General features: G+C 51.4%; 1 protein-coding gene and 1 long non-coding RNA gene across 4 annotated transcripts in view; one reads left to right on the top strand and one right to left on the bottom strand.

The window, feature by feature from the left end:
* The window catches only part of RHPN2 (rhophilin Rho GTPase binding protein 2), a 59,783-nt gene that overhangs the window by 13,945 nt on the left and 17,865 nt on the right, over positions 1–27,973 (top strand). For all 3 annotated transcript variants that reach the window (XM_084770817.1, XM_084770818.1, XM_084770816.1), the window contains exons 2-8: positions 7,579–7,694; positions 11,686–11,814; positions 16,059–16,134; positions 20,726–20,803; positions 21,097–21,221; positions 22,223–22,389; positions 27,344–27,531. In XM_084770817.1, the coding sequence (XP_084626943.1) occupies positions 7,579–7,694; positions 11,686–11,814; positions 16,059–16,134; positions 20,726–20,803; positions 21,097–21,221; positions 22,223–22,389; positions 27,344–27,531 (879 nt within the window). The remainder of the gene's footprint in view (positions 1–7,578; positions 7,695–11,685; positions 11,815–16,058; positions 16,135–20,725; positions 20,804–21,096; positions 21,222–22,222; positions 22,390–27,343; positions 27,532–27,973) is intronic.
* LOC311591344 lies at positions 11,826–13,923 on the bottom strand. Its single transcript, XR_014777072.1, has 3 exons — positions 13,833–13,923; positions 12,946–13,137; positions 11,826–12,194 (listed from the first exon to the last, which is right to left on the bottom strand). It is a non-coding gene; the product is annotated as an uncharacterized lncRNA (long non-coding RNA).

The following is a 27,973-nucleotide window of genomic DNA, read 5'->3' as shown; positions in this document are numbered from 1 at the left end:
ACCCCCTGCATTCCTGTGTCTTATCTAGAAACTGGACTCTTTAAGTTTTGTGAACTGCTTAGAGCGGAGATCCCAGACGCTGCGCGAGGTATAGGGACAGGAAAAAAGTTCTTCATAAAGTGTCTGTAACTACACTAGCACGACTGGGGGCAGTGGCCTCCTGAGGCAAGGCGGACCAGCTCTTCATAGGGATTTTCAGCCCTTTACTAATAAACCGATTTCACAGTAAAAAGCATTTTTTTTTCCTGGCTGGAGAAATAGATCAACAGTGAGGAACACCTGCGGCTCTTGCAGCAGACCTCGGGTTCAGTCCCCGGCACTCTTGTGCGTGCGTGTAACTCCAGCTCACGACTGCATGTAACTCCTGTTCTAGGGATGTTGACCCCTCCTCTTCCGTCCTTCACAGGCATTGCACACGTGTGCACATACACAAATGCAGACAAACAGTTGTACACATGAAGTAAAAAGACACAAAATCTGAAGACATTTAAATAGTTTCTGGGGGAAAAAGAAAGAACATCCTGCTGGGCGGTGGTGGTTCACGCCTTTAATCTCAGCACTCAGGAGGCAGAGGCAGGCGGATCGCTGTGAGTTCAAGGCCAGCCTGGTCTACAAAGCGGGTCCAGGACAGCCAAGGCTACACAGAGAAACCCTGTCTTGGAAAGCCAAAAAAAAAAAAAAAAAAAAAAAAAAAGAAAGAAAGAAAGAAAGAAAGACATCCTGTGTTTCTTGAAAGGCTCTTGTGCCCCCGAGGTCCTGATCATCCTGTTTGCCTCTTCCGAGTGTTGGGGTTACGGGGGTTCACACACAGGACTTCATGCATTCTAGGCTAGGAATGCACCATACAAAGATCTACCCCAGTCCTCTTTTTTTTTGTCATGGTTCCCCTGTCTAATAAAAGCTGGCTTCAAACTCTGTAGTGTAGGCTTGCCTTGAACACGCAATCCTTGTTTCTTAGGCTCAAGTGCTGGAAACAGTTCCCTCATTTTAAATTTAAAAACCAGCGATTAATGGTCTAAATTTAAAAACAAAACAAAACTTCCTTTAGGATCCATTCCAACCCAGGTTCTGAATATCTGTACAATTTAGAAGGCAGCTGTGCTCACCACCGTACCACCAATGCACATGTGATATGAGCAATTTGAATTTTTTTTTATTTTATTTACTTTTATTTTAACATGCATTGGTAAGTTTTGCCTACACTGTGTGAGTGTGTAAGGCTCTTGGAGCCCCTGAAACTGGAGTTACAGACAGTTGTGAGCTGCCATGTGGGTGCTGGGAGTTGAACCCGGGACCTCTGGAAGAGCAGCCAGTGTTCTTAACTGCTAAGCCGTCTCTCCAATGCTCCCCCAGCAGCATCAATATAGGGGAAAGTATCATTATGAAACTAGGCTGGGGTGGGAGGATAGTTCCCTTCTGGGAAGAGAGAATAAGAAATTCCTAAGGAAGGAACGTAATTCACTCCTCTCTGGTCCAAAGGCCGCATTCTGGGGCCGCCCAGCAGGTTGGGCAGTAGATAACCTGCCTCTCCCTCCTAGGGGTCCAGACTGTGTTTGTGGGAGTGCGGGGTGGGGGTGGAGGACAAGAAGGAGGTGGTTGGGGTTGTTAGGTGTGAGGTTCCTGCGTTGTCGCCCCATCTGAGAACGCTGCTCCCAGGGCGTAGCCTGGGCCCTACAGATAACCGCCACCAAGGAATGTGGCCCTCACTCAGACCTCGCCTGTCTGAGCCAGGGAGAGCACCATTCGGTTTAAATGAAACTGTTTACGGATCTGAAAGTTGGTATGCCATAATCCAAAGATCCTAGGGGGCGGGGCCAGGGATGCACCCCAGTTGTTGAGCATTGTCTAGTCAGGTCAGTTGCCAGCACTACAAAAAGAAGAAGGGGGAAAGAAAAAAAAAAAAAAAACACCACCACAGGAAATCATAAGCAGAGAACACAAGGGATACTGATAAAGAAACTAAGTGATCAGCATAGGAAAAAATGTTTACCAAGCCGGGCTGGTGCAGGCCCTTAATTTCAGCACTTGGGAGGCAGAGGCAGGTGGATCGCTGTGAGTTAGAGGCCAGCCTGGTCTACAAAGCGAGTCCAGGACAGCCAAGGCTACCCAGAGAGACCCTGTCTAGAAAAACCAAGAAAAAAAAAAAAAAGAAAGAAAGAAAAGTGTTTACCTAATATTAAGGCTTGAGTCCTGGGAGACTGAGTTTCTAGTTTTGCAAAGATGGAAAACAATACTTTGGGGCAGGTCAAACACTTTACCTCAGCAAATTAACGTGATTGCTGACAACCTGGGGTTGATTCCCGGAATCCACATAAAAGAGAACTGAGTCCCACACGTTGTCCTCTGACCTTATGCACATGTCATGACAAGAGTGACACACACATATACACTTGTAATAATAAATAATACTTTTGGAAGCTAGGTATGATGGTGTCTACCTATAATCTCCTTTTCTTTCCTCCTCCCCCTCTTCTTCCTTCTCCTCCTCCTTTTTTTGGGTTTTCAAGACAGGGTCTCTCTGTGTAGCCTTGGCTGCCTTGGAACTCCCTCTGCAGACCAGGCTGGCCTCGAACTCCAAGATCTGCCTGCCTCTGCCTCCCGAGTGCTACCATTTCAATGCTCATGAGTCAGAGACAGGAGGATGGCTGTAAATTGGGCTGCATAGAAAAACCCTGTCTTTAAAACAAACTGAGCGCACATCTAAAACCAAACCAAACCTTTTGAACCTACCAAATAAGATAACCCCGTTTCAAAATGGGCAAAGGTTCTCAGTCAATAATTTCCCAGAAAAGAGGAAGAAACGGCTACGAGCCCATGAAAGAAGACTCAACATTTTCGGGGCCAGATTTCCACATTCAAGGAGCAGCCAAGGAGGCTGATATGGGGCAAGAACTCTTGCTTATCCAGGGTCTAAAGCCTTTAGCAATAGTCTCTACAACGACCAGAGTGATTTGATTTTGTTTTGTTAGAAAGGCGGGGCAGTACGAGGAATAGACCGTAGGCCCTGCACAAGCTAGGCCGGCCCTCAGTTGTTGGGTCCTGTCCCTAGGCCAAGCCAGTCAAACAATTGACAGTCAGGATGACGTAGCAACACACACCAGGATGCTATGGTGGCTAGTTTGACGTCAGCTTGGCACAGACCTAGGCGTCTCTAGGAAGAGAAAAAACGCCACCGTGAGATTGACTCGTAGGCAAGTCGTTGGGGTGTTGCCTTGGTGACTGAGTGACTGTCTTCTGCTCCGGTTCCTGCCCCAACTAAGAGAGCGGTGAGGGATTGTTGTAAAATGAAATAAAACTTTCTTCCCCCCCCCCTTCCCCCTCCATGTCGGCTTTCGGGCATGGTGTTTTATCCCAGGAGTAGGAACCTAACCAAGAAGATACGGCCATTAAAAAGAAGCAGTCTGGGCTGCAGTTCTGTAATGGGGGTGCTTGACGTACCAGGGTAGAGCTGGGGTGTGTGGCTCCACTATGGGACACTTGCTAATGGGAATATAAAATAAGACTGTGAGAGCCGGGCGTGGTGGCGCACGCCTTTAATCCCAGCACTCGGGAGGCAGAGGCAGGCGGATCGCTGTGAGTTCGAGGCCAGCCTGGTCTACAAAGCGGGCCCAGGACAGCCAAGGCTACACAGAGAGACCCTGTCTCGAAAAACCTAAAAAAAAAAAAAAAAAAAAAAAAAAAGACTGTGACTTTGGCCAATTATCTGGTAGTTTCTCAGATGTTTTACATAGAATTAACCACGTAACTCCTAGGTAGATATATACAAAAAAAAGTCAGCAATGGCTATTTAAAGGACAATTTATACAGAAAATGAGATGTTAGGGTTTTGAGGCTTTTTGTGTTTGTTTGTTTCAATATCAAGTTTCTCTGAGTGTAGCCGCTGTGCTGGACTCACTCTGTAGACCAGGTTGGCCTCGAATTCAGAGATTTGCCTGCCTCTGCCTCCTGAGTTGCTGGGATTAAAGGCATGTACCACCACAGCCAGTAGATTTTAGTTGTTCTTAACCACAACACACACACACACACCCACACACACACACACCCACACTACACCCACACCCCCACACCCACACCACACACAAACACACACACCACACACACACACACACACACACACACACACACACACACACACCTATACACCTTCCCCCTCCTGTCCTGAGCTGTACCCATTGTGTGAACAAGAGGGAGAAAAAAAGCAGGTTACCTATAGCGCAGCCTGTTCAGGGGCCCCTAATGAGAGGCTTTTGGACTAATGGGTCAGAAATGAGTTACTTTCTTTCCTCAGGGTTTTCTCTTCCTCTTCTTCCTCCTCTTCCTCCTCCTCCTCCTCCTCCTCCTCCTCTTTGTCCTATAAGGTTTTTGTTTTTGTTTGTTTGTTTTGTTTTGTTTTGGTGCAGAGTCTCATGCAGACCAGGCTGGTCTCGAACTTCTTTTTTTTTTTTTTTTTTTTTTTTTTTTGGTTTTTCGAGACAGGGTTTCTCTGTGTAGCCTTGGCCATCCTGGACTCACTTTGTAGACCAGGCTGGCCTCGAACTCACAGCGATCCGCCTGCCTCTGCCTCCCGAGTGCTGGGATTAAAGGCGTGCGCCACCACGCCTGGCTTGGTCTCGAACTTCTTATGTTGCTAAGACTGGCCTTGGAATTCTCGATTCTCCCGTTCCTTGTGTTCCAGGTACTGAGATTTGAGGTGGGGGCCCCTCCAGCCTGGTGTGTAGTTGCACGAAATGAGAACACTCCAAATGTCCGACAATGGGTAAATGGTTAAACAGGGCACATGCTGTATGCTTATCTAATGCTGGAAGAGTGAGTCGGTGCAGCCTGTGATCTGGGTGAACTTTGGAAAACAATACGCTAGTCAGGTGTGGGGCCCTGGGCCGGGAAGCCAGCATGTAGGAGGCCGAGGCAGAGGGACCGCAGGCCAAGGCCAGCCTGGGCTGTGCAACAATCCCCTTTCAAACAGCAACGAAACAAAATAATAATGGGGTTGAGGAAGAAGAAGAGAGAGCCAGCTGCTAAAGTGTTTAGAGGACTGGCACGTGACCCCCAGAGTCCGGGTGAAAAACAAGCCAGGCTGGAGGCGGCGCGCTGGTGAGCGCTGATGAGGTAGACCAGACCCTCTGGCCTACTTAGTGAGTTCCAGGCCAGTGAGAGAATGTGTCAACACAGAGGAGGATGACACCGGAGGAATGACACCCAGGGTCATTCACTGGCCTCCACATACACACGGACGCACGCACGCACGCATGTACACATGGTGAGCGCTGATGAGGTAGACCAGACCCTCTGGCCTACTTAGTGAGTTCCAGGCCAGTGAGAAAATGTGTCAACACAGAGGAGGATGACACTGGAGGAATGACACCCAGGGTCATTCACTGGCCTACTCACACACACACAGCACATGCATGCATGCACACACACATGCATACATGCACACACATATGCATACATGCACACATGCACACAGAAGAAAACAATGTGCTGTGTGAAACAAGACAGACCCAGAAGGCCACATAGCAAATAGTTCTCTCTCTCTTTTTTTTTTTTAATATTTTATTTAATTTATGTGCATTGGTGTAGCGGTGTCAGATCTTGGAGTTACGGACAGTTATGAGCTGCCGTGTGGGTGCTGGGAATTGAACCCAGATCCTTTGGAAGAGCAGGCAGTGCTCTTAACCACTGAGCCATCTCTCCAGCCCCGCGAATAGTTATCTTTATGTGAAGAATCCACAGATGAGCAAGTCTGTACAGGCCAAAGACAGCTAGCAGAGCTCGGGGGATAAGGGGTGGGCGCTAATGGGTGCTCAGTTTCTTTTTGAGACGCTAAAGTGCTCCAAAATCAGAAAGAGGTGCTGACCATGTATAGCTGGGAAGATGTTAAAAAACAAAGGGATAAAAACCACTCACTTGGGTTGGGGATTGAACCAGGCCCCTGAACAAACTAAGCATGCGCTCCCTGTCCGAGTCCGGAATGGTTTTGAGTGGTTGGATGGGTGGTGTTTTGGTTTTGATTTGCTGACAGGTTTTCTCTCTGTGGCGCCAGGTTCTGGAACTCAGATCCTCCTGCCTCAGCTGGGCTGAGATTACAGGCGTGCTCAGCCACAACTGGTCAAATGGTAGGCTTCCACAACAATGAAGTCCCTGGGCGCCTTTCAGTTCTGTAACTTGATGCTGTCAAATAGGGAAATGTTGACACACTGTAACTATGTACAGCTATTGTTTTTTGTTTGTTTGTTTTTTTGTGGTAAGGGCAACTAAAATGTCATTTCTCAGGAATTTCAGATACAGTGTAAATCTTCCCAGGCTTTATGTTATACCTTAGCATCCTTAGACTTTTTTTTTTTTTTTTTTTTGGCTTTTTCTTTTTTTGTTTTTCGAGACGGTTTCTCTATGTTAGCCTTGGCTGTCCTGGACTTTCTTTGTGGACCAGGCTGGCCTCGAACTCACAGCGATCCTCCTGCCTCTGCCTCCCGAGTACTGGGATTAAAGGCGTGCGCCACCATGCCCGGCTATACACCTGAGCTCTTACAGTGCTTTTCCTTTTGTGTTTATTTCACTTAGTAATGCGTGCTCTACATTACCTAAAGCAGTGGCAAATGACAGGATTTCCTCTGATACACCATTCCAATCCGCCATCTATTTCTTTATCGTGAATGGGTGAATGTTTCAGTGTGTGAATTTCTCCGTGAAGTTACTGAAAAGAAAATGGAGATTTACTCCAATGGCAGTGAACAGAAGGGGCGTCCACCAGGATAAATCTGTGTGTTTCTCTTTCCTGGGGGATAGTTGGCTGCCTCTTGGGTAGCTTTAACCAGGTTCTAGACTGACTGCCCTAGAAATCCACCTTAGAAAATACCATTGTGGTGGCGCACACCAGTAATCGCAGCACTTGGTGAGGCAGAGGCAAGTGGATCTCTGTGAGTTCAAGGCCAGCCTCACCAGTCCCTCTAAAGAGCTGGGCTCTAAGACACTAGCCAGGGCCAACCCTGCCCACAGCAGCTCTAAAAGCGGCCTCCGGAGCAGGAGGTGGGTGGGGGTGGCCAAGGGGTGGGTGGGGAGGGAGAAGCTACCATGTGACCCTCTCCTGTACCTTTGCTACTCTAAACACCAATTAGTGTGCTTTTCCTTGGAGAGAACCACTTTTCCGGCTCCCAGCATTCCTCAGTTATCTTCCTGTAAGGTCGAGGTTTCCTGGGCTTCCCCCCACCCCACCCCCACTCCTCCTACCCCCATCCCCACCCCTGTCCAGTTCTGCATGTGCACTGCTGTTCTTTTTTTTTTTTTTTTTTGAGACAGGGTCTGTGTAGCCTTGGCTGTTGTGGACTCACTATGTAGACCAGGCTGGCCTCGAACTCACAGCGGTTTGCTTGCCTCTGTCTCCCGAGTGCTGGGATTAAAGGCATGCGCCACCACCGCCTGGCTGCACTGCTGTTGTTGTTCAGCTCATGGTTGGGCAGTCATGTTGGTGAGCCTTTATGGGTTGGCTAAGCGCCCCCCCCTTTTTTTTTCTATTCTACAGAATGTCCTCATTTTGGTATAACTGATCTTGTTAAAGGGCGTCTCTTATTTTCCGCTCAGGGTTGTAATCCCCTTGCACAAACTGGCCGGAGCAAGCTGCAGAATCAAAGGGCTGCCTTGAACCAGCAGATCCTGAAGGCTGTGCGCATGCGGACGGGGGCGGAAAACCTTCTGAAGTGAGTACCTCGGCCTCTGTTGCCTCAGCCAGGAGCTCCGGCTCTCCTGAGGGGCCTGTCTGTGGGACAGACAGGCGGTGGGCAGAGCCCACACCCTCCTCGCCTGGGAGCCTGCTTTTCCAGCTTTGAGATTCCTTCTCACCTGGGGTGTCTGGACAGGTTCTTTTCCTGTCTAAAGCATAGTTATGTTAAAGATAGAGCTGTTTTGTTCACCCTGTGTTTTTGGAGAATTGTGACAAATAGTGAAATCACAGCCATATGTGTGTGTATGCATAGACGTATGTGTGTGTGTATACACATGTATATATACATATATAATATCCAATGTATTACGTATAATATATATGATTTGTTTATTTTAACTTTATGTGTATGAGTGTTTGCCTTACATGTATGCCTGTGCACCATGTGGTACCTGGTACCCTCAGGGACCAAAAGAGGCACCGTGCTAGTGCTGGGAACAGAACTTGGGTCCTCTGCAAGAGCAGCCAGTGCTCTTAACTGCTGGGCATGTCTCCAGTCCCCAGTCGTAGCCGTGTTGTTTGGATGTCCAATTACTGTCTTAGCATTTGCTTCTGGGCATCACTGCTGCCTCCACTCGCTGCCCAGATGCCTGGTAGAGCGCGTCAGTGCTTGGGGAATGCGTGTTGACTGGGTAAGGGCAGGGAGCGCAGAAAGGACAGAATGGGGCGTTTATATCACTAGTGTCTACGTTTCTAACGAGAGGAGACATAAGCGGGACATGGTGGCACGTACCTGTGGCTTTTCAGCTGCTTGAGGGCCTGAGGCAGGAGGATTGCTTCAACTCTGGAGTTTGAGGCACCTGGGCAAAGTAGCAAAACCCCGTCTAGGGAAAAAAAAACGAGAGCGGTAATGAGAGAGGAAGAGCAGGTGGTGTTGGGCTCGCACTGCCGTGCCGTAGGGATAAAATGGTTACTTATCAAAGCAGCGCTCGGTGAGGCTGTAGGGCGTCTAGACAGCTGTAAATCCTTCCCCACCCTTAAGTGCAGTGTGCTAGCGTGCTAAGGGTGCAGTCTCTTCTCTCAGGGCGCGCAGCCTTTAGCTGTTGGCTCTCGCCTCTTGTTGGGGCAGGGTCTCATTTCTGGCGCTTGGAGCACACAGCACTGCCAAGTCATTAGGACTGCGTGGCGGATGCTTTTGCTTGCCAAGTGGTCTCCCGAGCTCCCATCCGTCCAGGGGAGTTCTTTGGTTTTCTGAGGTACAGTCTCCTGTAGTCCAGGCTGACTTAGAAAGAACTTGCTAGGTAGTTAAGGATGACCTTGAATTCCTGGTTCGCTTGCTTTTACCTCTTTGTGTGTGTGTGTGCGTGCGTGCGTGCGTGCGTGCGTGTGTGTGTGTGTGTGTGTGTGTGTGTGTCCGTCCGTCCCCGTGCGTCTTTCCATGTGCAGAATATAACTTTGTAGAGCCAGCTCCCTCCTTCGACAGTATAAAATCCTGGTGACAACTCGAGTTGTCATGCTTGGCTGCCAGTAGCTTTATCTGCTGAGCCACCTGGCCAGCCCTATCTTAGAGTTTTTATAGCAGGTGCCAGGGCCGGTCTGCCTGCCTTGCTCTGTTAAGAGCACCAGCAAACAGCTTCTCTGAGGCCCAGGGCAGACTCAATCAAACTTACTGTTTAGGTTAGCAGTAACTTTGGCTGATAGACTGAGGGTGGGGCAGGGTTGTAAATGATTCTCCTAGAGGCTGATAAGTTTAAAGCTTCCAGCCTGTTGTCAGAGGACACCCCGGGAGCTATTTATCAATGACTCAACCGACACCAAAGCTTCCTGAAATCACGGAGGTCCCCAGGCCAAGCCTCACTCTGGGCCCACAGTGTCCCTGGCTGCTGCCACTTAGCAGCAGGTAATTTTCTGTCATACTTCGGGCATGGCTGTCCTGTCCTCAGATTGCCAGATGTCCCACTAAGGTTCCTTGATGAGGACAAACTACTACAGTAATGGACAAATGGGCATTTGGGAAACCGTCCCCAGGGACACAGGCTTGGAAAAGAGCATCCCAGCCATTAACTGGACAGGCCGCCATGACCTGGCAGATACTGTGGGTGGGGAGGTTTCCTGTCCCTTGAAGGTGTCCCCCCCCCCCCCCCCCGCCCCTTACCGCCCCCTGTCTTGCCTGATCCACGTCAGCCAAGAGTCTGCGAGCTTCCTAGAGCTTGCTGGGAGACAGCTGGTACTCTGAAACACCACACCACTCCAGGCTCGGTACTGGAAGGATCCTGCCATCCCAGCTCCCGTCCCTCCCCTGAGAAAGGCAAGGCAGAAACTAGACAGCATTTTCTAAACAAAGAGGTTAAATCAGTTACCAGGCTGCTTAGTTTTTACTAACTAGTTTTTTTTTTTTTTTTTTTTTTAGTCAAAGAACAGGCTGTTTAACCATTCTGCTTAGAGCTTCCGATTGCTTTCGTACACTGCTTAATTAGGACTGCCTCACCCTGCAGCTTCAAGGTGTCAGCGCGTGCATGTGTGCGTGCATGTGTGTGTGCGTGTGTGAGTGCATGCCTGCTGGGGAGCGAATGGGGCGGGCCTGGATTCCGTGCTGGGGACTGTGGGAAATGCTGGGGGTGGGAGAGTGTGCAACATATAGCCCAGGCTGGCCTGGAACTTGGGGAGACTTTCCTGTTTTAGCCTCTTTAGCACTATTACAGACAATCATCACAGCCTATGGGCTTTCTTTTCCTTTTCTTTCTTTCTTTTTTTTTTTTTAAAGATTTATTTATTTATTTTATGTATACTCTATCTGCCTATAGAGCCTGCAGGCCAGAAGAGGGTATGGGATCCCCTTATGGTGGTTGCTGGGAATTGAACTCAGGACCTTTGGATAAGCAGCCAGAGCTCCTAACCACTGAGCCATCTCTCCAGCCCCTCTTTTCCTTTTCTTTCCTTCCTTCTTTTCTTTTTTTTTTTCCGAGACAGGGTTTCTCTGTGTAGCCTTGGCTGTCCTGGACTTGCTTTGTAGACCAGGTTGGCCTCGAACTCACAGCGATCTGCCTGCCTCTGCCTCGCAAGTGCTGGGATTAAAGGCGTGCGCCACCACCGCCCGGCTTTAGGATGCATTTCTTATCTCCCTCTCCTCTCTCTCCTCTTCCTCCTTCTTAGTGCCCCTCTTCTGTGCCTTACTCTACCACTGGGGTCCTTAAGTGAGCTGGACTTGGTGACTCAGCCTGTCATCTCAGCACTTGGAACACTGAAGGAGAGAGGGAGGGAGGGAGGAAGGGCAGGAGGGAGGGAGGGATTGTTGGGAGTGTGCCTCAGAGATGCAGAACTTGCCCAGCATGTACCAAGCCCTGCAAAAAGGAAGAGAAAATAGAAAAACTTCAAGCCTGCCTTTATTAGCTGCACTCAGAAGAAGGAAAGAGACTTCGCCAATGACTATGATGTTAGCTGTCACATCAGCTCTTACAGATAGATGCTCTTTGTGGCGGCCAGCCGAGAGCCACCTGACGTGAGTGCTGGGATTCGGTCCTCTGCACCGAGCATTACACGCTCCTACCCACCGAGCCATCTTGCCGGCTTGTACGTAGCCTTATTCCTGCTCTGAGTTTTCTTTTGGTTTGGTTTTGTTGACGCAGTCGCACTCTGTAGCCCAGGCTGGCCCGAAGCTCTTACTCCTCCTGTCTCTGCCTCCCAAGCGTTAAGGAGTTAATTCATGACCTGTTTGTGAGTGATGGAGAACAGGGTTTTTTTGGTTTTTTTTTTTTTTTGGTTTTGGTTTGAGTCTTCTCAGGGCTAATTCCTTTCCAGGTTCTCTCAGGACTCATGCCCAGCAGCGTGCGGTGTTGCCAGCCTCACCCCAGGTCCGTTTGCTGCCTGGTGTGGGTCAGGATGGTGCTGGTACCCAGGGTCTCTGAGGTAGCTCCTCTGAGAGTCATTTCCGGAGAGTCCTTATAGGGATGGCTCAGCGAGGACACTGGCTGACAGTCTGTCTCTCTCTCTCTCTCTCTCTCTCTCTCTCTCTCTCTCTCTCTCAACAGAGTCGCCACAAACCCAAAGGTGCGCGAACAGGTTCGCCTGGAGCTGAGCTTTGTCAACTCAGACTTGCAGATGCTGAAGGAAGAGCTGGAGGGCCTCAACATCTCCGTGGGAGTGTACCAGGGCACCGAGTGAGTGAGCCGTGCTCTCTGCACGCTCTCTGAGCTGCGGAGTGTGTCTGCATCCAGGATGGTCCACCCAACTGGGGCCAGTGGGCCGCGCAGCGCTACTGGGGTGACAGGGATGAACCTGTGAGGTTTGTAGGGACAGGGCTTGGATGTGAATTGAATGCCAAAAAGCATAAACTGCTTTGGTGTACATATTATACCCTGAAGAGTCGGGGGCCCATCTCAATCCCCACAGAAGATGGTACAATGGGGAGATCCTTCAGAAATGAACTCTGAGATTCAAAACCATTCCTCGGGCTGTATTTGGGGTGAGGCACTCAGGAAAGTCCAGAGGTTCCTCCGTTGCGTGTAGGTGAACCATTGGGGGTAGGGTGGAGAAATACCTGTGTTTAAGAAAAAAATAACCAACAGGGTCTGGTAGGTTGGAGCAATAATCTCAGCTATTCAGCAAGCTGAGACACAGAGGATCACGAGTTTGAGGCCAGCCTGAGCTATGTAGCAAGATACTGTGTTAAAGAAAAAATAAGATGGGTGGTCTGTGTAGCTCAGTGGTGGAGCACCTGCCTAGAATCCCCCAGTGAGGCACTGTGGGTGTGGCTCAGTGGTAGAGCCCCTGCCTAGAATCCCCCAGTGAGGGGCTGGGGGCGTGGCTCAACAGTACAGCCCATGCTTAGGATCCCTGGTTGGGGCCCTGAGTGGTAGAGTGTTTGCGTAGTTTGTACAAGGCCCATTTCTGAGTGTCAAAAAAACAAAACCAAACCAAAATGGCCAAAATGCTTCAAGGAAGTGGTTTCCATGGTTTTTGCATGGGGGAAGCTGTACCTTCTCAAGAAGCTGATGAGCCTGAGTGGAAACAAGAAATTATTTCCTGCATTAACAGAAGGAAGACACTAGAATGTTGAGTCCCTTTGGAATGTACATTTCCTAATACTAACCCTCTGTATGTCATCTGGGGCATTTCCTCAGGGAGAGGCAAGCATTCAATGCCTAGGACCTTGCTGGCTATTACAGGCGACACCTGTGCTTGCCTGGCTTACCTGTGGGCTTCTAATGCAGCTTCGAAAACCCAGTGAGAACAAACAACAACAAACACCACTCCCCCAACCCTCACCCCCTCCGCAAGGTTCTCTCAACCTGTGCTCTGGTTTCAGATTCCAATGTCACCCTAGAGGGCTAAGGGGCTCAAGCGTCCCAGGCAGGGCAGTGGGCACAGTCTGGTTTCCTGTTGCTGTGTTGAGGAGCAGGGGCGTCCTTACTACAGAGCAGGCTCTTGCAGCCCCACGTGGCTACTCCTCACAGTGGCTCCAGTTAGTGTCGCCTGCGTCACTGGAAAAAAGGAGAGAGACGTGAGGGTTCCAGGTGACGCCTTGCATGCCCCCCAAGTGAATTGTCCCCCTTTTTTAGTATCTTAGGTCTTCCAACACTTCCGTGAGGTGGGGGAGAGAAGACATGATCTCAGTGTGCAAATGAGAAAACTCCTCCGAGAGCCCCAGTGTTAAGTGTGATTAATGCATCTTGGTATAAGGAAGTTTATTTGGGAGAGGGGGGAAGGGGAGAGGAGCTAGCCTCCAAGAGGAGAGGTATAGGTGGATGATTGGACGTGTGGACAGGCAGACAGACAGAAAGACAGACAGACAGACAGACGGGGACAGAGCTATGAGGGCAGAGAAGGACAGAGAGAGGGAGAGAGACTGAAAGAAACCAAGAGACTGGCGGGTGGGTCCTTTTTATCCAGCACACACCTGGCGCACCTGGCCATGACGGCAGGTGATGACTTAAATTGCTAGGACCCCGAAGGCAAGCTAGTGGGATCGCCTGTGAACTCACACCCCCGCCACAGAAAGGCATGTTAGTGCCACCCAGGGATTGGGAGGTCCCCTAGTATCTTGAATCTTCATCATATCTGTTGGTCCCTCCTCTCACTGGGCCAGTCACTGAGCACTGAGGAGGACCCAGGAGCCTCGAACAACCTAGATGCACCAGCTTGCACCAGGTTTCCGTCTTCCGGGGCGGCCACATACCTGGGTTGGGTCTCACTGTTAGCACCATTGTGTCACAGTGGCAGTTTCAGCTTTCAGCCTTGGTCCACTCAACCCTGCCCAGCATTCCTGGCCTTCTCTCTGGGCTGGGCTCAGCAGCCCATGGAGGTCTCTTGTTACAGGTCAAAGAGCTAAATCCCTATTTGCAAAACACAGCACTTCCTTCTGGCCCTACCCTTAGGAATGTGGGCCCAAGGAGCATTCGCAGGTCAATCTGTGGGGTGACACCCGTGGCCTCTGGGGGTAATGTGCAATAAGATACATGGCATGATGTCCCTAAAAGAAGAGAGCCTTCAGAGGCCCGGGTTCTAACGTGGGAGACGTTGGGGCCAGGGAGGGCGCTAGAGGGAGGGCCAGCGTAGCAAAGATGCGCACACCCAGGTAGAGAACAGTGAGGACACCAGACATGGGCCTCGTACACGGGCAGCTCTAACGTTAACCTTAGCACAATTCCCCACAGAGGGCAACTGAAGGACCAACACAGTGGGGTTCTGTTGGGTGGGGCTGTTGTGTCCAGCATCTTAGGATGCTGCGAGCCATTTTCAAACAGAAGGAAAGGGTGCTTGGTTGACCTGGAGGCTGGGAGGCTGGGAGGCTGGGAGGCTGGGAGGCTGGGACCTGAGCCAGGCGGTTGGAGGCAAGGTCGTGGGTACAGAGGGGGTGCTATAGGGTGGGCTGTCGGAGGTGAGGCCACGGGTACAGAGGGGCTGCTATAGGGTGGGCTGTCAGAGGCGAGGCCACGGGTACAAAGGGGGTGCTATAGGGTGGGCTGTCAGAGGCAAAGCCACGGGTACAAAGGGGGTGCTATAGGGTGGGCTGTCGGAGGCGAGGCCACGGGTACAGAGGGGGTGCTATAGGGTGGGCTGTCAGAGGCAAAGCCACGGGTACAAAGGGGGTGCTATAGGGTGGGCTGTCGGAGGCGAGGCCACGGGTACAAAGGGGGTGCTATAGGGTGGGCTGTCGGAGGCGAGGCCACGGGTACAAAGGGGGTGCTATAGGGTGGGCTGTCGGAGGCGAGGCCACGGGTACAAAGGGGGTGCTATAGGGTGGGCTGTCAGAGGCAAAGCCACGGGTACAAAGGGGGTGCTATAGGGTGGGCTGTCGGAGGCGAGGCCACGGGTACAGAGGGGGTGCTATAGGGTGGGCTGTCGGAGGCGAGGCCACGGGTACAAAGGGGGTGCTATAGGGTGGGCTGTCGGAGGCGAGGCCACGGGTACAAAGGGGGTGCTATAGGGTGGGCTGTCGGAGGCGAGGCCACGGGTACAAAGGGGGTGCTATAGGGTGGGCTGTCGGAGGCGAGGCCACGGGTACAAAGGGGGTGCTATAGGGTGGGCTGTCGGAGGCGAGGCCACGGGTACGAAGGGGGTGCTATAGGGTGGGCTGTCAGAGGCAAGGCCACGGGTACAAAGGGGGTGCTATAGGGTGGGCTGTCGGAGGCGAGGCCACGGGTACAGAGGGGGTGCTATAGGGTGGGCTGTCGGAGGCGAGGCCACGGGTACAAAGGGGGTGCTATAGGGTGGGCTGTCAGAGGCGAGGCCACGGGTACAAAGGGGGTGCTATAGGGTGGGCTGTCGGAGGCGAGGCCACGGGTACAAAGGGGGTGCTATAGGGTGGGCTGTCAGAGGCGAGGCCACGGGTACAAAGGGGGTGCTATAGGGTGGGCTGTCAGAGGCGAGGCCACGGGTACAAAGGGGGTGCTATAGGGTGGGCTGTCAGAGGCGAGGCCACGGGTACAAAGGGGGTGCTATAGGGTGGGCTGTCAGAGGCGAGGTCGTGGGTACAAAGGGGGTGCTATAGGGTGGGCTGTCGGAGGCGAGGCCACGGGTACAAAGGGGGTGCTATAGGGTGGGCTGTCGGAGGCGAGGCCGTGAGTGCAAAGGGGCTGCTATAGGGTGGGCTGTCAGAGGCGAGGCCACGGGTACAGAGGGGGTGCTATAGGGTGGGCTGTCGGAGGCGAGGCCATGGGTACAAAGGGGGTGCTATAGGGTAGGCTGTCAGAGGCAAGGTCGTGGGTACAAAGGGGGTGCTATAGGGTGGGCTGTCGGAGGCGAGGCCACGGGTACAAAGGGGGTGCTATAGGGTGGGCTGTCGGAGGCGAGGCCGTGAGTGCAAAGGGGCTGCTATAGGGTGGGCTGTCGGAGGCGAGGCCACGGTACAAAGGGGGTGCTATAGGGTATGCTGCTCATGAGCCCTGTGTGTTCTTTATAGGGAGGCATTTACCATCCCTCTGATCCCTCTTGGCTTGAAGGAAACCAAAGAAGTTGACTTTTCAGTCGCCCTCAAGGTAAGCCTCAGACAGTGGGCCTTGGGCTCACGGTGGGTGGAAATGAAATGGCACATTCTTTGCAGTGGCTTTAGGCAGCATGGACTCAAGCGTCAATTGATGTCTTCAAGGTGACCCTGAGGCCTCCCTCAGCCACTCACTGGGAGACTATTGTGTTATTTATACCTCTGAAACCCTTGCTGCCATCTCTGGTGGCTTCTGATACCCAGCCCTGTCCCCTTGAATGTGCTGGGACTGGAACCCAGGACCTTGTGCATGTAAGGCGAGTACTCTACAATGAGCTGTGCTTTTAGTCTGTCTATGCAAGGCAAGCACTCGACAGTGAGCTGTGCTCTTAGTCTCAAACAGCATACCTTTAATCCCAGCACTCAGGAAGCAGAGGTAGGCAAATTGCTGTGAGTTAGAGGCCAGCCTGGTCTGCAAAGTGAGTCCAGGACAGCCAAGGCTACACAGAGAAACCCTGTCTCGAAAAAAATAAGTAAACAAATAAAAATAAATAAATAATCGAGCCTTTGCCAGGAGTATTCAAATTATTGATGATGATGATGATGATGATGATGATGTGGTGTACGGATAATTTGCCTGCATGTATGTATGCGCACCATGTGTGTGCAGTACTGATAGGGGCCAGAAGATGGCGGTAGATCTCTGGAATGGGGTTATAGATGGTTGTAACCACTGCAGTGTAGGTGCTGGGAAATGAACCTAGGTGCTCTGCAAGAGAAACTCTTAGCCACTGAGTAGTGTACACACACACACACACACACACACACACACACACACACACACACACAGAAACAGTGTTTCTCTGTGTAGCCCAGGCTGTCCTGGACAACTGGCTCTATAGGCCAGGCTGACCTCAAATGCTGGCCTGAAATGCTGTGCCACTATGCCCAGCCCCCAGTTTTTTGGGTTTCTTTTTTTTTTTTTTTTTGAACGTCTGCTCTGCCCTGTTCAAATACAGGCCGACTCCCTGTGAGAGGGGTGTAGTCTATTTGGAGAGAAAGGCAGGTAGTAGCAGTTTAGGACTCGAGGTTGTCAGAAAAGTTGATTTTTCTGGGAGGAAAACATCTGAGTAGCAGCTGCCTTCTGCTGGCCTCTCACAGGTGCGTGACCTTCCGGCTGTGACCCGCCATGGCCCTGGGGGGACAGTCCAAGTATTTGAAGGAATGCCTTGAGTTGTGTTTGTGGTTGTGTTTCTTTAAGATCTACCTTGGTGCCAGAGTTACAAGAATGCAGGCATTTCTAAAGGAGACTTGTGGCATAGAAACCTGAGGATTTTATGGCATCGGGTAAGAGCGCCAAATAGGTCACGTGCCAAATTCCATGTTAAAGAGAGTTTAAAAAAAAAAGCCTATGTTGTGGACATGGCCAACCACAGCTCAGCTGAGGTTTCCAACCATCTCATTTTAAGCCTAAAAGGGAGTCTACAGATGTCAGTCGTGCAAAAATGCGACCTGTTCGCAGGCTTTCAATTTTCTCCATTCCACATTTATGCCTGAGAGAAATGCAGCCACCACAGGAGTGGCCGGGTGAACTTGATCCGGGCAGTTCCATTTCAGACCTGCCCTGTGTTTCCTCGGAATGTTAGGCCAAGCGAGTTTCATGATGTGATTTCGCTCTATTTAAAGACCTAGGCTTTAACGCACACACCCCCAGGCCTCGGGGGTGCACCTCAGTGAAGAGCGCTGGCCTAGCATGTGTAAGACCTGGGCTCCATTCCCAGTGTTAGGAGAAGGGAGGAGAAATGCCATTAAAATAAATTCTCTTATTTTGGTCAGCTCCAGGATTTTTTTTGGGGGGAGGGGTGGTGGTTTAGTTTGATTTGATTTGTTTTTTGATGTAGGGTCATAGGTAGGTCAGGCTGGCCTCTACTTCTCAAGTATGACACCCCATCTAACTTTCTTAGATGTTTTAGCAGTACTGGAAATTGGACCCAAGGCTTCACAATGGCTAGGCTAGTGCACTGAACAATGTTTCTGTCAGCTATTTTTGCTTTTATTTTCTTTTGAGACTGTATCTATTTAGCTGGTCTATTTTCCTGCCTCTGAACTAGAATTACAGGTGCACAGTACCACGCCTGAGTGCTACGACTACAGGTGCACACTACCACACCTGGCTGCTAGGACTACAGGTGCACACACTACCACACCTGGCTGCTAGGACTACAGGTGCACACTACTACACCTGGCTGCTAGGACTGCAGGTGCACACTACACACCTGCTGCTAGGATTACAGGTGCACACACTACCACACCTGGCTGCTAGGACTGTAGGTGCACACACTACCACACCTGGCTGCTAGGACTACAGATGCACACTACCACACCTGGCTGCTAGGACTACAGATGCACACACTACCACACCTGGCTGCTAGGACTGCAGGTGCACACACTACCACACCTGGCTGCTAGGACGACAGGTGCACACACTACCACACCTGGCTGCTAGGACTGCAGGTGCATACACTACCACACCTGGCTGCTAGGACTGCAGGTGCACACTACACACCTGGCTGCTAGGACTACAGGTGCACACACTACCACACCTGGCTGCTAGGACTGCAGGTGCACACACTACCACACCTGGCTGCTAGGATTACAGGTGCACACACTACCACACCTGGCTGCTAGGACTGCAGGAATACACTACCACACCTGGCTGCTAGGACTACAGGTGCACACACTACCACACCTGGCTGCTAGGACTACAGGTGCACACACTACCACACCTGGCTGCTAGGACTGCAGGTGCACACTACCACACCTGGCTGCTAGGACTGCAGGTGCACACTACACACCTAGCTGCTAGGACTACAGGTGCACACTACACACCTGGCTGCTAGGATTACAGGTGCACACACTACCACACCTGGCTGCTAGGACTACAGGTGCACACACTACCACACCTGGCTGCTAGGACTACAGGTGCACACACTACCACACCTGGCTGCCCCACATATTTTTATAACTCTCCTAGGGGCTGCTGCACCCTTGAAGAAAACCAGGTCCCCCTACCCAGAAGCCATCAGCTGTCAAGAGCTTCTCGCCTAGGGGTGGGAGCTCGGGAGGCCTCCCTGCTTTGCGCTGGAATGCTGACTGGCTTGGTCTTGTGCAGCAGATCTTATGCAGGCAGCCACAGTTTCCGTGGGTTTGTGCGTGCAGCGGTCCTGTCGGGGCCTTGTTTTAAGACATGATTCATTGAACCTGGAGCTCATTCAACTTTTTTTCTTTCTTTAGAGTAGTGGACCAGTGAACCTCTCCCCCAGGCATTGGGGTTCAAAGCATGCACCATAGCCTCAACTTTTATGTGGGTGCTGGGGACACAAACCCAAGTTCTGATACTTATGTAGCACGCACTTTGTCTACTGAGCCACCTCCCCACCCCCTTTGACTTTTCTGTCTTAAGATTTATTTATTCTTAGCCGGGTGTGGTGGCGCACGCCTTTAATCCCAGCACTCGGGAGGCAGAGGCAGGCGGATCGCTGTGAGTTCGAGGCCAGCCTGGTCTACAAAGCGAGTCCAGGACAGCCAAGGCTACACAGGGAAACCCTGTCTCAAAAAACCAAAAAAAAAATTTTTTTATTTATTCTTTTCTATTCTTTTTTGTTTTTTTTATTTTTTGAAGCAGGGTTTCTCTGTATGGCCATGGCTGTCCTTGGGCTTGCTTTGTAGACCAGGCTGGCCCCAAACTAATCTGCCTGCTTTTGCCTCCCTGAGTGCTGAAATTAAAGGTGTACGCCATCAGCTTATTTCTTCCTCCTCTCTTCCTCTTCCTCCCCTTCTCTTCCTCTTCCTCCGCCTGTTCCTCTTCCTCCTCCTTTCCTCTTCTTCCTCCTCCTCCTCTTCTTCTTTTTTGTTTTGTTTGGTTGGGTTTTTTTGCTTGTTTTTCGAGACAGGGTTTCTCTGAGTAGCCTTGGCTGTCCTAGACTCACTATGTAGACCAAGCTGGCCTCGAGCTCACAGAGATCCACCTGCATCTGCCTCCCAATTGTTGGGATTAAAGGTGTGTATGACCATGCCCTGCAGTTCTGTTCTTGGGTTTTATAAACACATTTTTTTCTCAAATGATTTTATTAGCTTCCTCTTAAATATTTATATTAATTTCCAATATATAAATAATGTATTATTGACATAAATAATTATATATAAATTACGTTCTCGAAAAACCAAAAAATAAATAAATAAATAAATTACGTAATATTTCTATTATAGTCTATAACTTTTTGGCTAGAGAATGCCAGGTAACTGTGAGGAATAGTGACCCTGGTATCTGGTTATGCCTGCCTCTTCCCCAGGCCCAAGCATTGATCATAGCCCCAGCTTCTCCATGGATACTTGAGATGCTAACCCAGATCTTTACAGTAGGGAATGTTCGTCAATGCTCACTTAGGGAATGTTCAAGGTCAGCATCACCAGGTTGTAAATATGAGCCCACCCGAGCTGGTCAGTAGAAGCCATTTGTGTAGATCTGTGCCTTGACTCAGTTTCTCTCCTGCTGAGACAGAACCCCGGGTCTGGTACGTGCAGGGTACCCGTGTTGACTCGCATGTTTTTGGTTTTGTTTGTTTTTTTTTTTTTTTTCCTTACAGGATTTTATTTTGGAACATTATAGTGAAGATAGCTGTTTGTACGAGGATGACATCGCAGACCTTATGGACCTGCGACAGGTAAACTCAGCATTGCAGGGGTGGGGGGGGGCTAGGGGGGGGAGGGGTGTCCGCTTTGCTTGCTGTGGCTTCAGGACGTTATGTGACTGATGCTAACAGCCTTAGGGAATCCAGGGGCTTAGAGAGTGGCTGTCAGGATCACCCAGAAAACCATGAAAGGGCTGGGCTCCGGGGATTCCTGACTTGGTCTCCTAGAGTTGGTGATTACCCACAGCAAGGTTGTGTTCGCGTGTGCAGTGATGGGCCCCGGGCTTCGGTTCTCACCCTGCTCTTACCTCATGTCTTCCCTTCAGGCGTGTCGGACACCCAGCAGGGACGAGGCGGGGGTGGAGCTGCTCACATCCTACTTCATGCAGCTGGGCTTTGTGGAGAGTCGGTTTTTCCCGCCTACCCGCCACATGGGGCTCCTGTTTACCTGGTAGGTGCTCTCTGGGGTCCCTCGGCTCTGCACACCCCCATTCTGACTGCCCCTTGCCCTGTGGGCTCCAGGGGCGGGGGACTGCCTGTAAAGTGTTTGTGGAAAGACCCAGAGATGGAGAGCCAGCAAGCGACTGTGGCTTCTTGCTTCTCAGAACAAATGAACCGTGTAAAAGAGGCCTTTTTTCTGTGTGTTCCCGTTGTCACTGGGGGGAAAGCAGGGCTCTCAGCTGGAATTAATGAGAAGGAAGACTTGTTTTGTTTTGGTTTTTGAGAAGACTCCTTTCTTACATGGGGCATGGCTGCCGGTGTGAGCTGAAATTGAGTTTGGTCCCAATGACAAGGACAGCAAAAAAGAAACAGAATTTTTGTTTTGTTTTTAAGGGCGGGATTTCACGGTGTAGTCCCAAGTCCTTCTTAAACTGACCTCAAACTGGCTGGGAGCCTCCTGTCTCTGCAACCCAAATGCTGTGATTATAGATGTGTACCACAGAAAGATTTTTAAGCAGAAGATTAGACTCTTCCATGATAATTTAAAGTCTAGGGGCTGGAGAGATGGCTCAGAGGTTAAGAGCACTGGCTGCTCTTCCAAAGGTCCTGAGTTCAATTCCCAGCGACCACATGGTGGCTCACAACCATCTATAATGAGATCTGGTGCCCTCTTCTGGTGTGCAGGTGTACATGCAGGCAGAAGACTGTATACATGATAAATAAATCAATCTTTAAAAAATAAAAAAAAAAATTAAAAAGTCTAAGATGCTTTCTTGAGACGGGTTCTTGCTGGGTGGCCCAGACTGTTCACAATCCTCCTGCCTCAGCCTCCCGAGTGCTGGGATGACAGGCATGGGTTCTATATATTCAGATTGTCGTCTGGCTTGGAAACAAAAGCCCGATTGCCTGTGCATCTTTGAATTTCATGTGAGAAGTGAGGTTTTTTTTTGTTTTTTGTTTTGTCTTGGGTGCCCAGAAGTGGCATTCATGAGCGTATTTTGTTTTACATAGGTATGACTCCCTCACTGGGGTTCCGGTCAGCCAGCAGAACCTGCTGCTGGAGAAGGCCAGCATTCTCTTCAACATTGGGGCACTGTACACCCAGATTGGGACCCGCTGTAACCGGCAGACACAGGCTGGGCTGGAGAGCGCTGTGGATGCCTTCCAGAGAGCTGCAGGTGCGTGTCCTCCAGGCTGCCACCGTTCAGTCTTGAGCTACCTGCTAGCATAAGAATTGTCCGTAAGCCGGGCATGGTGGCGCACACCTTTAATCCCAGCACTCGGGAGGCAGAGGCGGGCGGATCGCTGTGAGTTCGAGGCCAGCCTGGTCTACAAAGTGAGTCCAGGGCGGCCAAGGCTAACACAGAGAAACCCTGTCTCGAAAAACCAAAAAAAAAAAAAAAAAAAAAGAATTGTTCGTTCTGTTCCTAGCTGAAAAGTCTTGCCTGGGTCCTCTGCAGACCCACCAAGTACCAATGCCTTACACGTCTCGTGGGGACTGGGGGTGTGGCTCCAGAGGTAGAGCAGCTACCCAGAATCCCCCAGTGAGGGGCTGGGGTGTGGCTCAGTGGTAGAGCCCCTGCCTAGAATCCCCCAGTGAGGGGCTGGGGTGTGGCTCAGTGGTAGAGCCCCTGCCTAGAATCCCCCAGTGAGGGGCTGGGATGTGGCTCAGTGGTAGAGCCCCTGCCTAGAATCCCCCAGTGAGGGGCTGGGGTGTGGCTCAGTGGTAGAGCCCCTGCCTAGAATCCCCCAGTGAGGGGCTGGGGTGTGGCTCAGTGGTAGAGCCCCTGCCTAAAATCCCCCAGTGAGGGGCTGGGGTGTGGCTCAGTGGTAGAGCCCTTGCCTAGAATCCCCCAGTGAGGGGCTGGGGCGTGGCTCAGTGGTAGAGCCCCTGCCTAGAATCCCCCAGTGAGGGGCTGGGGTGTGGCTCAGTGGTAGAGCCCCTGCCTAGAATCCCCCAGTGAGGGGCTGGGGTGTGGCTCAGTGGTAGAGCCCCTGCCTAGAATCCCCCAGTGAGGGGCTGGGATGTGGCTCAGTGGTAGAGCCCCTGCCTAGAATCCCCCAGTGAGGGGCTGGGGTGTGGCTCAGTGGTAGAGCCCCTGCCTAGAATCCCCCAGTGAGGGGCTGGGGTGTGGCTCAGTGGTAGAGCCCCTGCCTAGAATCCCCCAGTGAGGGGCTGGGGTGTGGCTCAGTGGTAGAGCCCTTGCCTAGAATCCCCCAGTGAGGGGCTGGGGTGTGGCTCAGTGGTAGAGCCCCTGCCTAGAATCCCCCAGTGAGGGGCTGGGGTGTGGCTCAGTGGTAGAGCCCCTGCCTAGAATCCCCCAGTGAGGGGCTGCGCAGTGGGGTGGCTCAGAGGTAGAAAGCTTGACGAGCCTGAAGGAGACACTAGGGTCATTCTATATAATGCACATAAAGGAAGAAGGAACAGCTGTGTCGCTTCTTGGTCTGGAGAGTTACTTCATGGTTGGCAGCATGTGGTCTCTGCCCAGTAGGGCTAATGTACATGGCGAGGCTTGTAGTTAATGCTTAATCTTTTCCAGGTGAGTGGCTCCGGTGGCAAGAGCACAGTACAGCCCTAACTAGTGGAGATGTGGCCTTTAGAATTTCCTATTAGTTGTGTCTATATCAGTCAGCATGGCCATCTATCCGTAAGGGGACGTGTTCTGAGACACGCATGTGTGACGCTGTAAGCAGTCCTGGAGCCTGTGTACAGGTGGGGGGTGGAGTTCAGGGGTAGGACACTTGCCCAGCATGCGGTTTGTCCTGTGGTACTGCAAGAAAATGAAAGGAATGGGGAAAGGAGTTGGAAGGAAAGACCAAGAAAAAAATTCACGTGTATTGTCCGTATCTACGATAGATGGGACATAGTCAAAGATTAACAGCTCCCCATAAAAACAGAACAGTGATTACAACTCAGTGGGATAAATGCTACGAATTGCTTGTTTCTGGAAATTTCCGTGCAATATTATCGTATTACCGTTGGCTGAAGGTAACTGAGCTGGAACAGAGCTGAACCTCAGATAAAGAGAATTACTGTTATTATCTGCGCTTTTGTGTTATGCCTAATCCTGCCATGTTTGCGAAGCCTGCGGCTGCTGATTTCAGCACCGGTTTCAGGTACCGTGTACCAGGAGCCTGCTGCCACTGTCGCTCTCCCACATGGCCCAGAGCCCTCCCAGATGCTCTTTTCTATGGTGCTGGGGCAGGGGTGTGGCCTGGAACTTTGGCTCCTCCTGCCTCAGCCCAAGCGCCAAGATGAGAGATGCGTGCCCTCACAGTCAGCTTGTTTCCACGCCCTCCCCCCCCATTTTAAACTTCATCACCCCTGCAGCTCAACCTGGTATGAACCAGGATCAGGGTCAAAGAAAGAAAACCTGCTCAGCACCAAGGCGGAGGGGACTGGGGTCAGCATACCCGGTGCAGCGGGTCAGCCTGGCACCAACTGAGGCATCAGAGGATTCTGTGCTTCCCCCTCCTGGCAGGGCCTGGGTCTGCAGGAGAGTGGGCCTGAGCATGGAGGATGACAGCAGCAGGTGGAGGCCAGACCGCCGTGTGACCCTCCGAGCTGCCAGTCTGATTGCTTCTGTGTTTAATCCTTTGAGATAGGTTGTCGCTAGATAATCCCAAGATAGCCCTTAGCTCACTATGTCAGCCAGGCTGACCTTGAACTTGAGGAGGTCATCGTGCCTCGGCCTCCTGAATGCCAGCTTAGCGTCCCCTTGCCCTCTGTGCCTTCCTGGGCCTGTGAGCCGGCCTGGAGACGGCACTTTGCATCCCAAGAAGTGCCACAGCTCTGCCGTTTTGACTCCTGGAGGCGTCATAGTTGCGTTACTGTTTAGCTCAGGCTGGCCTCGAACTCGCAGCCTCTGGCTGGTTGGGGATCGCAGGTTTATTTCATTGTGCTGGCTTCTGAGGAATCTCAGGGAGTCACACTTTGTGACCTGCCTCCAAGGCTTCAGAAACACAAACAAAGAAACTTTAGTACCAGGCCAGTCTGGGATGGAGGAAGGAAGGGGGGGGGGGGCGCTAGCAACCCCCCCCCCCCCAGCTCAACATCATCCTTCTCTGGGGCAGCAGAACCAGAGGAACCAGTCGGGTGGGATGTAAGCTGTCCTGTCCACTTCCCCTCCAGGTTAAACCATCAATCAGGGCTTGCCATGGTTAACTTTCCTACGTGTCAGGAGGTAGCTGAGGGCAGCAGCGTGGGCACATCCATCGGAGGCATCCACAGGGTGCCCAGCACCCCTCACTCACTCCGCCGCCTCTTTTCTCCACCACATGCCCAGTCATGGATGGAATTTCCCAGGTGGGACAGAAACAAGAGAGAACCAGCTGGTTCCCTCGCTTCATGCATATGCAAATGACTTCAAAGAGACTCCAATTTAAAAAAAAAAAATTGTGGCGAGGTATAGCTGTCATAAATTTCAGTTTTAACTATTTCTTACTGAGGTAAACAGGCGTGAGGTGCAATCACCATGGTGACCGTTTCTAAGTGCACAGCTCAGCCCCGTTAAGTGCGTCACCACCCTCCGGCCGCAGCACGGCCCCATCACGCACTCTGTGCTCAGCCTTCTTCATCTCTGCTTTTATTCACCTATCTAGACAAGGTCAAACCATTGCCGGGGCACACGCCTATAATCTTAGCACTCTGGGAGGCAGAGGCAGGCGGATCTGAGTTCGAGGCCAGCCTGGTCTACAAAGTGAGTCCAGGACAGCCAAGGCTACACAGAGAGACCCTGTCTTGAAAAACCAAAAAAAATGTGAGTCCAGGACAGCCAGAGCTACAAAGAGAAACCCTGTCTGGAAATACCAAGGGAGAAGGGGAAAAAAAAAAAAAGACAGGGTCATCTGACCCTCCGGCTTCATCCTCACGTGCTGGTACTGCAGAGATGTGTCACCACACCCAGCACCTCTGTACCTGTTAGACTATGGTGTCACTTCCCTTGTTCCTGCGGCTCCTAGTGACTTCTGAGTTGTACGGTTCCAGGAGCCTCACCAAATGGAATCCTGTACCATCTGTCGCTCTGTGGCTGGCTTATTGTACCTGGCATAAAGTGTTCATTCACGTTTGTCCACACATCAGGGTTAGGGTTTTCATTCCACTGTCTTGAGAGCTGACTGGCCTGGACCTCACAGAGATCCCTTCCCGCACTTGGGAAGAGCGCTAGTATGAAAGGCCACTACAGCCGGCTCATTCCTCATTTTACTTGTGGTCCTGGGGGATTGAACCCAGGGGCCGCTCGCATTGTACGCACACACTCTACCACTGAGCTATACCTCCAGCCCCTCCCTCAGTCCTCTTTTTATTTTTTTTAAATATTTTTATTTAATTTTTAAATTTATGTGCATCGGTGTAAGGGTGTCAGATCTCGGAGTTACAGACAGTTGTGAGCTGCCATGTGGGTGCTGGGAATTGAACCCGGGACCTTTGGAAGAGCAGACGGTGCTCTTAACCACTGAGCCAACTCTCTAGCCCCATCCCTCAGTCCTCTTAAGGCTCTGTGTGTGTGTGTGTGTGTGTGTGTGTGTGTGTGTGTAGATACTGTGATCACCTGTTAACCCGTCCATGGGCATTTGGAGTAGTCCGTCTGTCAGTTGGCTGCTGTGACTAGCGCTGCAGCGAGCGTGGGTGTCCAAGGGAGCAGACAGGTCTTTTGTGCAGTTGTGTGAGGTCTGCACAAAGGAGCTCAGTGGCGAGATAGCACGGCAGCAGAGGGTCAGAGTCCGGCTATGTTGTCCAGAATGTTCTTGAACTCTCCGTCCTTCTGCTTTAGCTTCCCTAGTGCTGGGGTTAAAGGTGTGTACCACCCCGCCTGGCAAATATAGGTTTTCCAATATACTTTAGGATGATGGGTGCCTGCCATGCATATATGTGTGTGTGTGTATATGTGTGCATATATAATATAAATATGTATATAAAGTGTATGTGCACATTAGATAGAGGGTAGACAGACAGACAGACAGACAGACAGACAGCCGGTGGCTTCAACTCAGGGCTTCCTGCACGCTGTGTAAGCATTCATTTGTGAGTGACACCACCAACCCCAGATGTATTTTCGTTCTTCCCTCTCTCCAGCAGCATAATAAAATAAGTGTGGTTTCCTACTAATGAGCCATGAATTCTGCTCCTAGGGGTCTTAAACTACCTGAAAGAGACTTTCACTCACACTCCAAGTTACGACATGAGCCCGGCCATGCTCAGCGTGCTGGTCAAAATGATGCTCGCCCAAGCCCAAGAAAGCGTGTTTGAGAAAGTCTGCCTCCCGGGGATCCAGAATGAGTTCTTCTTGCTGGTAAAGGTGGCTCAGGAGGCCGCCAAGGTAAAGGCTTCTTAGCTCCTGTGACTTCTGGGTGGGCGGGATCCACTGGGACAGGTGCTGGGAGGAGCCAGGGGGAGTGCATGGGGGGGCGGGCAGGGAGGGTCTCGGCAGCAGCTCACCCGCAACCGGAGCCATGTGCCAGCGCCGCCTCGAGGCTGCTGGCCAGCGTTTACTTGGCAGGTCCCGGTGTTTGGGATACGGATCACCGAGCCCATCAGCAGCTTAGCCGAAAAAGCAGCCTAATGACACAGTTGCTTGATGCTCTGTTAGCGCTGCTGCTGAGGGCGGGAGGAGGACTCGCTCTCGGCTGTGTGCCCACACTCTGGAGCATTCTCCAGCAGGGGACTTGGCTTTAGAAGAAAGGACTCTTTCTCTGCAGCCAGGCTTGGGAGGGCCTCCTCTCCAGCCCCGCCCCATACCAGGCTCTCCTTGTCCATCTTCC

The sequence above is a fragment of the Acomys minous genome (genome assembly GCF_964271855.1).
Source record: "Acomys minous genome assembly, chromosome: 20".
Lineage (NCBI taxonomy): Eukaryota > Metazoa > Chordata > Mammalia > Rodentia > Muridae > Acomys > Acomys minous.
The sequence above is the reverse complement of the archived record's forward strand: the minus strand, read 5'-3'. Positions and strand labels throughout refer to the sequence as shown.